This window comes from Rhea americana, unplaced genomic scaffold (assembly GCF_003343005.1).
Source record: "Rhea americana isolate MKP2758 unplaced genomic scaffold, rheAme1 scaffold_49, whole genome shotgun sequence".
NCBI classification, from domain to species: domain Eukaryota; kingdom Metazoa; phylum Chordata; class Aves; order Rheiformes; family Rheidae; genus Rhea; species Rhea americana.
Genome location: NW_028186634.1, coordinates 4,017,111 through 4,030,555, shown reverse-complemented (window position 1 = coordinate 4,030,555; position 13,445 = coordinate 4,017,111). Strand labels below are relative to the sequence as shown.

At 37.8% G+C, this 13,445-nt stretch overlaps 1 protein-coding gene across 1 annotated transcript; it reads left to right on the top strand.

The window, feature by feature from the left end:
• The first annotated feature begins 1 nt into the window (after position 1).
• Positions 2-13,383, top strand: TMEM9B (TMEM9 domain family member B). Its single transcript, XM_085317190.1, has 5 exons — positions 2-85; positions 2,618-2,709; positions 6,560-6,668; positions 7,712-7,846; positions 12,228-13,383. The coding sequence occupies exons 1-5, from the start codon at positions 2-4 to the stop codon at positions 12,381-12,383; spliced, it is 576 nt and encodes a 191-aa protein (XP_085173316.1). The 3' UTR covers positions 12,384-13,383.
• The last annotated feature ends 62 nt before the right edge of the window (positions 13,384-13,445 follow it).

The following is a 13,445-nucleotide window of genomic DNA, read 5'->3' as shown; positions in this document are numbered from 1 at the left end:
CATGGCGGCCCGCGGCGGGGGCTGCCCGCGGCTCTGCTCGCTGCTGGCGCTGGCCGCTCTGGCGGGGTTGGGCGCGGAGGCCAAGGTGAGCGGGGCGGGGCGGGCCGCGGGGGCGGCCCCCCCCCCGTCCCCGCGCCCCAACCGTCGCCCTCGCCCCCTTCCAGCGCGCGCCCCAACCGTCGCCTTCGCGCCTCCCGCTTCCAGCGCGCGCCCCAACCGTCGCCTTCGCGCCCCTTCGCCCTCCCCCCCAGCAGCCCCCTTCTTATCGCCTGTCCCCGGCCTGTCCCTTGGGCGCCCCCGCGCCGCGGTCGCGAGGCTGTAAGGCCCCGAGGTGAGACGCTGGGCTCTCCTGGGGCTGTTTTCTGGTGCCTCGGCTCTGCTCCCCCTTCTTAATGTCCTTGCTGGGAGCAACTGCTGGACTGGTGGGTTTCTTGTTCAGGTCTTTGGCACTGATTCCTSTAGGTATTATTCTCCGTAACCTTCCTAACCTGCTGGTGGACGAGCTTAGCTGTGAACTCTTTTTTTGTTTGTTTTTTTTCTGTTATCCCACAAATACATCAGTTCATTATCAGATATTTTCATTGCTTTTGTTAAACTAGAAAAGCAAAGATGACAGGAGAGTCCCTTTTGAATATCAAAGAGCAATCTTTTTGCAGAGCTAGGGCTGGGTTTCCATTAACCATTTCTCGATTTTTGTGAAGATTSAGGAATTTGGGCAGCTAGCCCCATTACTTACTGACTTGCCTTCCCTAGGTGCCATGGAGCAGAGAGTTTTGACTGAATCTGTTAGAATGTGAGGTATATGTCCACACAAGATCAGATTTAGGAGGTAATTTCAGTTGACTTTATGTGGAAGACATGATTGTTGATTTTCAGCTGGATGTCAAGTTGCTTTTTGTAGATATCTTCATGTGAGTTTTATTGCAGTGATTGCAGTAGCTATATATTGAGAGCTACGTATGTGACATTTGTTGTTGAGCAAAACATATCAAGAATTAGAACTTTGAGGTTTTTTTATTAGTGCATGTTTCTGTACAAAGCTTAAGTTTTTAGCATTTTACTTAACTTTGACATGTTGTGTCATGTGACAGCATCTCAGAGCACTAAGTCATTTTTGCATATTCATTGGAAAGGTCTTGTTTGAGAGAAAACTCATGTTCTTTGGCTATATAAAAGAAAATTGGGATCTGTCAGATGTCTTATTTTATTTTCAGCTTGATGCTCTACTTCCACTCAGCATCGTGTGTCTGAGTGTTTTCATCTTCTATTTTATTCCATGGTGGCTCTCCCAGCTTCTACTGTCTTACCCAAATAGAGTGTATTTAAAATTTCTGTTATTGTTCCCTTGTAGGATAATATTTGGGGTTATAATCTTATTGTCTCTGTGAGAGCATAGTATCTCCTAATAGCCAAAGTCTTCCAAATTGTTGAAGCACTCTTTATCTAGCTTGTCCTTATTTTTAATGCTCATTAACTATTTGACTTCCCTATGACAAGACCAGAAGTGCCTTGGTATATAGTGCAGTCAAGGTTGTCCAGCTGACCTATGCCCATTTAGTATTACTCTGACCTGATTATTCACGATAGAGGTTTATTTATTAACACTTCCTAAGACAATCTCTTATAATGCTGTCAAAAGTTGCCCTGAATTTCAGATAAGTCAAGCTTACATTTTGTGGTGTTTTATCATTTCTTCAAATAGATTACTCTGCTCTGAGTTTGAGAATACTGTCATYTGTCAATCCTTGCTGACCATCCCTATTCTCTTTGTATGGTTTTCTACTCTTGTGCAATTTGGGAAAGGAAGAAATTACCTTATTTCAATATAAACGAAGTCTCTTTCTGGAATTCCTTTCTTCCCAGTAGTAATCCAAATGCAAACTTTGGATGCTAATTCTTTTTTTCACTTAATGTAATTGTGAGATGTTAATTTTCCTCACTTCTTGCAGTGGCTCTCATTGCTTATGTAATCCTTAGAATTGTTTCTCTAAAGCTTGCTTTTCCAAGTTTGCATCATTTTTCACATTTCTCCCTTCTCTATTTAGTATTCCAGTTTGTACTTCTCTGTCTACCACACAGTATTCTGCTGCTGTTTAAGATAAGAGCTGTAGGTTATTATGGTCCACCTAATACTTTTCCTTACAAAWTTTTTTTTTCGTTGTTCAGGAACAATGGTAAGTGAGTACAGAATTATCCACAAAGGCTTCTTTGCTAACTTCTGTTTAGGCTTAATACTCTTTCATTTGTTTTAAGCTAGTCACTGTGTTTATATTATACATTAATTGAATAGCTGACTATACCAACATAAGTAACTTCTAAAAGTATGCTAATTGTTAAAAAGAAAAGTGAACTTCAGCTCCAGATTTTTCTTTGGAAGAAGGTATTTGCTATCTAAAAGAATAGTGTTACTTGAGAAATTGCTCTGCTTACTACTTTTTTCCTCAATGTTTTTGAAGAATTGTTCTTAAATGTGAAGAAAATTCTAGGTAAGACTATCCAGAGATGCTTGCAAGTAGTTTGTGTTAAATATTTCATGTATTGCATCAATGTAGTGATTTCTGTGTGTTGCTTTGGTCACTGTTGATAATTTGTTCTAAGCGTGTTGCTTATTTTTCAGAATTCTGAAGATGTCCGATGTAAATGCATCTGTCCTCCTTACAAAGACCATTCTGGCCATATTTACAACAAAAATGTTTCACAGAAAGACTGGTGAGTTTGTGGGGCATCAAAAATACTATAATGAGTTCTACYGGTTAAAGTAATATTCCACTGTGATTATGTGCTAATCCTCTGTGATGAGACGAGGAAATTACCTTTTGCGTAATTTATTGGTACTTTACTTTTAAAAGTATTCCCGAGTTCGCCTCCAGCCAGGGACAAGGCCAAGAACCCATAATCCTTGCTCTGTCATTTGTTTGTTTGCTTGCATGTTTTATTATTTATTTAGACTTGAAAATAATAGAGGAGAAGAGGATATTGAATTTGAGTTCAGTGATTTGAAACGGTCTGTAGAATGGTGACGAAGCATGGCCTTGGAACTAGGACTCAGGAAAGTTGTCWGCTCTTCCTCTGCTCTTAAAACTTATCCTACCATTTAGAGATTATTTCTAGAGATTTTTGTTCTGTTCTATTTCCACAGCCGGGGAGTGCACATACATGAGACAGCTCGAGCTGTCTCGCAGGACATTGTTCCTAACAGAGTGAAGCCTTACTTCTCTGTGCCACAGCCCTGCACTCTGTTGTTCAATTTATGCCAGCTGTGGCATTTGCCAGACTCCCCTGAGAGCTAAGGACTGTCATGCCTGGCTGGGGATGAGGGGTTGGGGGAGAAAAGGACATGACCATGATTTACTACATTGGCCTAACTCTCTTGTGCAACTTCACCTCAAGTATTGTTGTCTATGTGAATGATGCAAATAAAACACCATGTTTTCAGCTCAAGTTGATGTCTGAAGTGGTCAGAAATTCTTGGATTAAAGAATGAAAATGTGAAATATATAAAAATGTGGAATACTTTTTAGTATACTAAGTCTTCTTTTATTAGTTGTAAATGTATCTGAAGCCTTACCAGTCTGATGAATAGCAACAGAATAGCAACTTGATTCTGAAAAAGCTTCATGCCCCTGAGTAGTCCTACTGAAGTAATTATAGGAATAAATTTATTGATACAGGTATGTGTAGAGCTGTGTCTTGATTTATTAAGTTACTTACAGAAGAACTATGAGAAACAACACTGTGAATTTCAGTCTAACCTAACGAGCATAAAATGCACTATCTAATAAAAATATTACTTTAGTTCCACATGATTAACTTAACATTATTCTACTATGACAGTGAGGAAACATGCTGAGAGAATTCCAGTTGCAACAGATATTTCAGAGTAGCAATATTACTGTTTTTGTCACTCATTATTCCTCTTCAAATGAAAATGGATTTTTTTGGTGGGTGTAGCTTAATATGCAACTTGCTGGCAGAAAAGATCCTGCTTCAATTTAATTCAGTATTGGAACTGACTGAAGGAAAAGCTATCTTTGAAGACTTGACTAACTTTATGGTGAAAGATACTGATGTATACAGAAGCTACAAAATCTGTTTTCTTATCTTAAATGGCATTTTGTTGAGATCATCTCTTAGGTGACCATCTGGGAATGTTTTATGGCTATGATCTTCAGTTTGAGATGTTGTCTTGCTACTTTTAAAAGGCTTGATTGCTGGTTCTCGAGCGCTAATATAAGGAAATTTTAGTGCTGTGCTTTGACTTCTGCATTTGTGTAAGTGACTTATTATTGAATAGAACAGGATGATCATCATTTTGGTATTTAGATTAGTCATTCATGCGAGACAAAAGACAGATCAATTTTTAGTGTCTTTATGAATTATGCACAGCATAACAATGACTTGGCTGTTGGCTTATCTTGATATAAAATTAAAAATTAATTTTTAATATTGAACTTGTTTCATGCATGATGATGTTCTTATTTAGGTACTTCAGTTCTTTCCCTTGAAGTGCTCAGTTCTTCAAGCTTCAAAGACTGGTGGACAGTGTGTTATGTAAATACCAGTATGAGCTGATGGTGCTTTGATCCCTTTGAAAGCATTCACTGTTCTAGATTCAGGCTAAGAGCTATCACAGGCAATCCAGTCCTGATGAATAACACACTAGGCAAGCATAGTGATATCTAAGACTAAGCACCTAGAAACAGTGTATTCATTTAAATAACCCACTTTGAAATAAATCTGCTGGTGTTTCATGTTCAGAGGCTGACTGCCTGTGGTGTATTTGGAGGAGAGCGAGGACACCCTGTCTTCTATCTGAAGAAAATGAAAATCTGTTTGTGCAGAAGCTGTACTTTTGACTACCTTGGCTTGCACAGGAAGAAACACTTCCTCAGTGTTGTTATTGTAGGCACAAGTGAAAGGGTGAGAATGCAGAGGCAATGAAGTAGGAACATTGCTCAGGAAGGGATCATCCTTTTCCACATTTTCTTTTAAAATTACCATAGAATTACAGTCCAAGGAGATATATTGTTAAAATTCTGAGATTTTAATAGCTTTTGCACTTCCTAGCAACCGAAACACTGAACTAAAGAAAAGAATGCTGATCTTAATATTTGATAGTTTACAGTAACAGCCTTTCCACTATTCTTAAGCAGCGTACTGATGTAAGCTTGCAGTATTATGAATTATGCAGTGATCATGAAATTGCATAGATTATAACTTGCATATAGCTTTGATTTTTATGATTTAAATAATGCTTCTGGCATGGAGACCATAATTGCAATTACAAATAAGTGGGAAAAAATAAACCTTCCATTCCTCTGGAGAGGATGGATTAGATGTTTAATAGTTTTAGCTCTGAAACAGAAATGCAAGCAAAACAGAAGAAATGAGTTGATGTCTAGCCTCATGGATCTGCAGCATCTTAGTGCAGCATAGTACAATGCAGAATCATAAGCTACTGCTGTCATATCAGGCGCTTTATTACCTGCTTCAAACTATACCAACACTGAGTTAACCAAGAGAAAGGTGAAAGCTTTTTTTTTTTTTTTTTTTTCTTTTCTGTTAGGGTTATGTGCTGGAAAGGACTTGGGATGTGAACTCTAAACAACCTGAGTCAGCAAAAGGACTGGAATTACATAAGTTACTGGCAGAAGTAGTCTTGTGATGACTGGATTTAGTGCTGTGATATAGAATGTCCACAACACTGTCAATCATACTTTTTGGCATGGGAACTGACTTATATTTTGTAATCTTTTAAATTAAATTATGCTTTTGCATCCCAGTCCAATGCTGAAAACTGAATGCTACTTATACACTAATAYGTTGCTTAAAAAAAACAATTCATTTGACTTTTTTTTTTCTGTAGTGCCTGTAACTCCTGACAGTAAAAACAAGACTTTTGTTTGTGTATACCAAAAAGAGGTTAATCTTCCTTCAGACACTGGAGGGATAAAATAAAGCTTTTAAAGTATGGTGAAGAAAGAAACAGGTTATAGATGGAATTTACTTTCATCTGATATCAGTATCAAATGATGCATTCCTTCTGGGATTCTGTGTTCTTAATGATGAGCTAGCTCAAATTCTTGAACTTGTTGTGCTAACAGCTATAACATCTTGTATTTTTTTCCTTGAAAACACAAACATCTGTATTTAGTTAAAGTTTTTACAAAACTTGTTTAGTAGCTTGTCAATAGCCTCCTTCTTACTTGAATAAAATAGTTGAGGCACAATAATTTGTTAAATCTTGGAAACCTGTAATTAAGAACAGTTTAACTTAACAAAAGATGACTTTTCAAGTTATGTGTGCATCTGGGGCTGCATGCATCTCGAGTTGTGAGATCTGCCTGCATAGTGGAATAGGCTAGGGTAAAACCAGCCCAGAACTGACTGGTTTTTTTGTTTGTGTTTTATGATTTGGGGGCAGGGTTGTGGGTTCAATCCCCGTATGGGCTATGCTGAGGGTTGGACTAGATGATCTCCAGAGGTCCCYTTCAACCTTACCAGTCTATGATTTGGGTGTGTGTGTTTTGGTTTTTTTGTTTGTTTGTTTTTTTCCCAGTGACTGTCTTCATGTGGTTGAGCCTATGCCTGTCCCTGGACCTGATGTAGAAGCATATTGTTTACGTTGTGAATGCAAATATGAAGAGAGAAGCTCTGTCACAATTAAGGTAAACAAAATAATTTTGTTGGTATATATTAAATATTTCAAACGATTAGTAAATAGGTCTGTCATATTTTAGAGAACTACTCTCTCTCTCTTYTTGTTTTTAAGCAGAAAAAGTCTTCTAAAGCAGCACAAGATTTAAGGGTTCCCCCCCAATACCATTGTTCAGAATTTAGCTTGAACAATAACAATAGCATCAAGGTAAAGCTGGAGGAGCAGGCTTAAGAACTTTTACTGAATATATCAAATTTTGAGATGAAGCTTTTTACCATGCTGAAATTCTGAGTGTTCTACTTTTTCTTTCTTTTTTTCTTTTTTCGTGTGTGTGTGTGTGTGTGTGTGTGTGTGTGTCAAGCTTTGGACTTGATATTTCAGACAGTCTCATTATTCAGCTATCTTGCTTAGCTTCCCAGCATACAAAGGAAATTTTTACTAAGATGATCAAAATCAGCCATGTTTGCTCTAATAGATGAACTCCGTATTCTTCAGTATTATCCCTTCAGAAACATTGCCTCTTAGGCTGAGTGAATAGATTATGCAGTGTATCTTTTCTTCTGTTATAGCTTGTATTACACTTTCTTTTTGGTCTTTTAGAAGTTTGGTATTTCTTTTCTCCTTCACATTTTTCATGGTGATCTCTGTGGATGTTTGAGTGCAGATCCATGCTAGAGAAAGGAGAGCATGAAGGAACCCCTAAATTTTGTCAGTTCAGTTTAATGCTCAAATTGTACAGTGGTCTTGCTTGGGATGAAATTCATAACATCAAGCTGTATTAAAAGGGGTAGCGTAAAATTTTAGCAAAGTCTAGCTAAGAGAAACTTTGTTTCAAACTGTGTTGTCTGCCTTCAGACTCTTGTGATAGTATGTTTGTAGTTTAGTGGCTTTTCTCTGTGGATTTTTGAATTGCCTAGTGGCACTTCCAAAGATAAACAGACTTATCGCCTGCTTGGCACATGCCATTCTTTTAGTCCTTGCTGCCTGCTGAGAAATTGTGATAGTAATGTCTTAAAGCTGGCATAAATTGTGCATATGTTTTATATTGTGCAGGTTACAATCATCATATATCTGTCCATTTTGGGCTTACTTCTTCTGTACATGGTTTACCTTACCTTGGTGGAGCCTATACTAAAGAGACGTCTCTTTGGACATTCACAGCTTATACAGAGTGATGAAGATATTGGGGTGAGTTCACTTGAGTGAACATGTACTTGGGATGACATAAAGATTGGGATGATTATTTGTTAAATAAATTATTGGGATGGATAGCTTTTTGCCAGGTACTTAGCATCTTTTCCTGAAGGGAGCATCAGAAGGCTGTGTGGTGACTTCTCTGAAGCCACTATTTCACTTTTTTTTTCTCTAGACCAGAAATTAGTATGGTGAGGAGTGCTTCAGTTACCCTTAGTCTAGACATGGAGATTATTTCTCAGAGCAGAAATAGAGTAGTAAAGGAGGTAAGCTCATATAGGAGGCACATTTTTTAAAGGACTAAATATTAACATGGTCTTATTAGTGACGGCATTTTATGTGAATTATGTGCTGCTTGGATTTCTCTCTACAAAGAAAAAGTATGTTCTGAGGGGTTACTGCTTCTTTCATACTCCAGCTTGGGTTTTAGTGCTAAAAATTCAAGAAGGAGTTACTGTAATGAGGTAATATAATTTATTTCAGCATGAAGCACTGTTAGTATTACAGCTAGAAGCGAAGATGTGATAGTATCTTCCCACGTATCAGAATAGCTTTTTGCAGGAAGAAGAGGAGAGTAGTCCATTGATGACAAATGACAGCAAGCTTTCTTCTCTTTTGCTGGCACTTCCTCATCTCTGACGCAATGTTTATAACTTCTAATGAAGACAAAATGAAATTTGTCTTAAGTCCCATTTCAGGAAAGGAATTCAAGATCTTATGAAACCTGGCATTGGAAACAGTGCTTTAATGCCTGGTAAATATTGATAGGGAAGATTGGTTGATGGGAGTAGGTCATCTTGTATCCATGTGCCAGTACAGGCTGGGGGCCCACCAGCTGGAGAGAAGCTCTACAGAGAAGGAGCTGGGGGTCCTGGTGGACACCAAGTTGCCCATGAGTCAGCCATGAGCCTTTGCAGCAAAGAAGGCCAATGATATCCTGGGCTGCATTAGGAAGACCGTTGCCAGCAGGTCAAGTGAAGTGATCCTTCTTCTCTACTCGGCCCTGGCGAGGTCACATCTGGAATGCTGGGTCTAGGTCTGAGGTCCCCAGTGGAAGAAAGATGGGTACTTACTGGAGAGAGTCCACTGAAAGGCCACAAAGATGATTAAGGGATTGAAGCATTTCTCGTACAAGGAGAGGCTGAGAAAGCTGGGATTGTTTAGCCTGGAGAAGAAGTGTCAGGGGGATCTTATCCATGCATATAAATACTTGATGGGAGGATATAAAGGAGGTGGAGCCAGACTCCCTTTGCTCAGTGATGTCCAGCAACAGGATGAGAGGGAGTGGGCACAAACTGAAACACAGCAAATTCCTTCTGAACACAAGAAAACACTTCTCCGTTGTGAGGGTGGCTGAATGCTGGCACAGCTTTCCCAGAGAGGTTGTTGAGTCTTCATCCTTGGAGATGCTTAAAACCCAGCTGGACACCGTCCGGGCCAACAAGTTTGAGCTGACCTTGCTCAAGCAGGCGGATTAGACCAGGTGGTCTCTAGACGTCCCTTCCCACCCTTCCTATTCAGTGGTTCTGTGATCTTTGAAGAGGAGCTTGGAATAGCATAAAAATATGGAGTATGACTCTGTAACTGTAAGGAATTTTGTAAAGTTAAGACTCTGTAAGCCTTGGAGAAGTATTATCATGAAGTAATGTGGGGAAAAGTTCTAAACTGGCAGTCAGATTGGTGACAAAGTGTCAGTGTTGAAAAGCATAGAATGGTAAAGGAATTTCTGAAGTCTGATAATAACACTGATGTAGTTTCTATGTAGAGTGCTGTTTTTACCAGTAAAGTACCTTTCAGGTGTGCTGTAACCTTAGCAAGAATCTCTAAAACCAGACACTATCTATGGAAGAAGATTTTTGTTTGTTTTAACTTAAGCCTTTCAGCAGATGTGAGCATTTAGTATAATAAGCACTGCTGAGATAAACGAGACCTAGTTAAAGACTTAAAGTATTAATTAATCTCTTACAATAGAATCCTTAAGAATATTTTTTTTCTTCAAATGAATAGGATGTTAATACAAGACAGTTACTTCAGTCATAGTGAAACAATATTATGATGACGACACTTAGAAAATCCATTTAAATACCTGGTAGTTCTGTTTGTTGTTTCAGTGACTTCATAGATTCGAAGATATCAAATTTGGTAAATGTTATGCTTGTATTGTATTTTTAAGTGGATCATGCTCAATTTTGTCATGTTTTTGAAATGAACTGTCATTATTAGTAAACTGAAGAGAACACATTCTTTAGTTCTACATATCTTTATTAGCAGTGGCCACAACAGCCATCTTGAGTGTTTTTTTATTTTTTTTTTATTTTTTTTTTAAAAAAACTATTATCAAGGAAAAATGCTTCATTTAAACCTTTTATCAGCTATACCTTCTTTTTGTACCTTGGTTTCACAGAAGTGTGTGATTGTCACCCAAGTCTGAGCTAATGTTTAGAATAAAGCATATTCAGGTGGATATCCCTTTTTTTTTTCTTTTTTTTTCCTTGTGCTCCACTCTTTCAGTGCTTGTATGTGTCTTATATGGGGATGTATTCCATGTCTTTGTATTAATGTCCTAAGATACTTCACAGTCACTTTTAGGAGGATATTGGGTGTTTTTTTTTTTTTTTTTNTTTTTTCCTGGAAATGAGAGTTTGGAGTGACCTTTTTCTGTCTGCATCCTCATAGCAAATTGAGCAAATTCCTGCTTGGTTCAAATGAACTTGTGCTGTAAGCTGTACCTCAGTTGGATAAATAATTACTGTATCTCCGAATCTGGAGTGGAATTTTTTGGGTGTAGGTGGAAGAAGTAAAATAAATGTTGTGGGAGAGCTTTAGTTAACTACAGAATTAATTTATCTTAAATTCTAGCTCCACTTTATCCAATTTCATATTTTGCTTTGTCTGTTACTGTGTCCTATCTCATGCTTGCAGAGTCAGTAGTGCTTGTATCTGCAGCAGTGCTTTGAACAGAAAGCACATTAGCTTCTTGCTGAGTTCATGCTACTCCTTTCCCACTCATCTTTCTCCTGTAGCAGTAAATGTGGAGTAGTTGAAAGTCTTTSATGGCTTATCTCCTTCCTTATCTTCCCTCCTGCAAGTTCTTGAGGTATTGCTCCTTGTCTGACTCTGAAAATAAGTCTTCATAAGTTGTTGTTGTTGCTGAACTTCAAAATAATATTTGTTCTTTCTCTCTTGTTGCCCACTGATGGCAGTGGCAGCTGATGAATATCTGTAGACCTTCTGTAGACCTTCTTCCTTTTAAATTACTTCTTTGCTGTGTTGTCTACTTAGAAACTGACAGTAGTTAGCCTTTGAGCTGAGACCATTGCTTGTCAGGCTAGGCAGTACCATCTAACTTTTCCTGTACTCTTTTTGTCCCTGTGTTTGTTGGTGGAAACATGCTGCTATTGTGACTTTTTTATTATTATTATTTCACTGTAAAGTGACTTGCCTCCGATTAATTTTCCATTGTAGATATATCCGGCTGTATGATCTTTTTATAGTGAGTTTAAACTCTTCAGGACAGGGATTGTTTCTTGTTCTATATTAGTGCCTTTCTTAGCCCATTGAGGGCCATGTGTGTCTTTGGGACTTGTTGACATCACTCCAATAGATACTATTAATGATAACCTGTGTGCTACTGAGAATTTTGATTATGTTTTTTTCATTTGCATTATACATTGCATACATGAAGCTTTCTGACATTAGCTTTAAAAATATGACTTTGTGAAAAGCAAGTTGACAAACACATGAGAGATTCCATTCCAACATTTTCTGTTTATGAGTAGATTTATTAGAAGAAAATACAGCTTTGTATAGGTATTTTTGGGAAACAGACAGATAAATATTAAACAAGCACTCAGTTATTGTTGGGCTCTTTGTCACTTATACAGCTGTATTTACGCTTTGCTTTTAGACAGCTTAGTACAATGGGTTTAGTTTGGTAAACATCAGTGTGTGTTGGTTTTATATRGAATCTTCCTGTGAACATCCCAAACTGCCTTACAGTAAAAGGCTGAGAGTTGGCAGAGCACCAGCTCTTTAATTCAGTTTTAAAGTGAAGTGCATTCATGATGATAATGGGAGGGTCCCAGTGTCTGGGTCTGTTCTAGGCTTCTACTCTAACAGCTACGAATGGATGCAAGGCTCTAGGGATCTCTAGGCAGCAGCTGTAGACAGCAAAAAATTGTTTGACTGTGTAGTGAAGTTTGGTCTACTGGGAAAACTTGCGGATGTTACTTTGAATGAAAAATTGAACAGTTTTAACTGTGTTGTTGTATTGGCTGACCAGCTGGTTAAATAGCTTGTTTTTTCCTAAAACTTATTTTAATGTACTTGCTGAGTGGAATTGTTGAGCTCTAACTACTAATTTTTACCATTTCAGGATCACCAGCCTTTTGCAAATGCTCATGATGTGCTGGCTCGTTCTCGGAGTCGTGCCAATGTCTTGAATAAAGTGGAGTATGCCCAACAGCGATGGAAGTTACAGGTCCAAGAGCAACGCAAATCTGTTTTTGACCGTCATGTTGTGCTGAGTTAAGTGTCTGTCTCAGCAATAACTCCAAGGAAGGACTAATTGAAAGAGCTGGCTTATGTCTTCCTGATCCTACCGCTTCAAAAGGGTTGTCTCTAATTGTTCATTACTGATAGAAAAAAGTATTTGAACTTTGAAAGAATATACTGGAGTGGAAACTATTAAAATAAATTTAGTTAACCAAAAGCTAAAAATCTTTACATTTTCAAATGACTTTTACTAACAAAACTTTTAAAAAAGGAAAAAAAAAACCTACAGAAAATCCTGAGATATCTTGGGTTGTCACTGTGGTACCTTATTTAGAGTTGTGACTTTATGGTGATTTTTAACTATATCATTCTCTATACTACTTATATGGTCAAAAAGTACCTGGGAACACAGTAGTTACTTAAAACTTGCTAATCACTTTATGTAAAAACCTTTTATAAATGTACTTGGATTTTCTGCTGACTAATGCTAGGTACTAGAAATCTAAATCTTGCAGTGCAGTTTTCATATCAAAGAATTACATTCTTATTGGCTGTGTTCATAATTTGATTTCTTGCACTCTTTGAATGCTGTACATCAAGTGATATTGTAGATTCGAGGCAAAACTTAAATGGACAMAGACTCTTTGAGCTGCATACTTAAAGTACTGTGATGTAGATAAACTCCAATGCAGTGCTTCTTAAGACAGTATTGGCATTTTGTTCTGTTTTGCTCTGATAGCTTAATATATTGTATGTGTGATAACTCTTAAAATCTGCTCCCTTTCTTTTCATGAGTAAAGTCTCAGGAGTTAGTATATGATGAAATATTTATTATTAAAAAAATCTTTCTGCATCTGTGTGCACTGATGGTATAGGCACATACTTGCTCTAGCATCTGTCACTCTGAGAATTAGATGTATTTTTTTAATCTGTGGTTCTGTACTCATCTCTCTGAGGTATACAGTTGCTAGATAACTGGCTTTCATATATCCCCTTTGGAATGAAACAATTAAAGACAAAATTGATTTTCAAAAAAAGGATCCGCAATATCTTTGTCATCATTTCTCTCCCTCAGTACCCTGCATATAAATTCTATATA

What these genes read in the sequence shown, in the direction of transcription:
- TMEM9B (XM_085317190.1), top strand. Translation starts at nt 2, where the DNA reads ATGGCGGCCCGCGGCGGGGGCTGCCCGCGGCTCTGCTCGCTGCTGGCG. An exon ending in GGTTGGGCGCGGAGGCCAAG is followed by an intron (nt 86 to 2,617) that starts GTGAGCGGGGCG and finishes CTTATTTTTCAG; the next exon opens with AATTCTGAAGATGTCCGATG. An exon ending in AATGTTTCACAGAAAGACTG is followed by an intron (nt 2,710 to 6,559) that starts GTGAGTTTGTGG and finishes TTTTTTTCCCAG; the next exon opens with TGACTGTCTTCATGTGGTTG.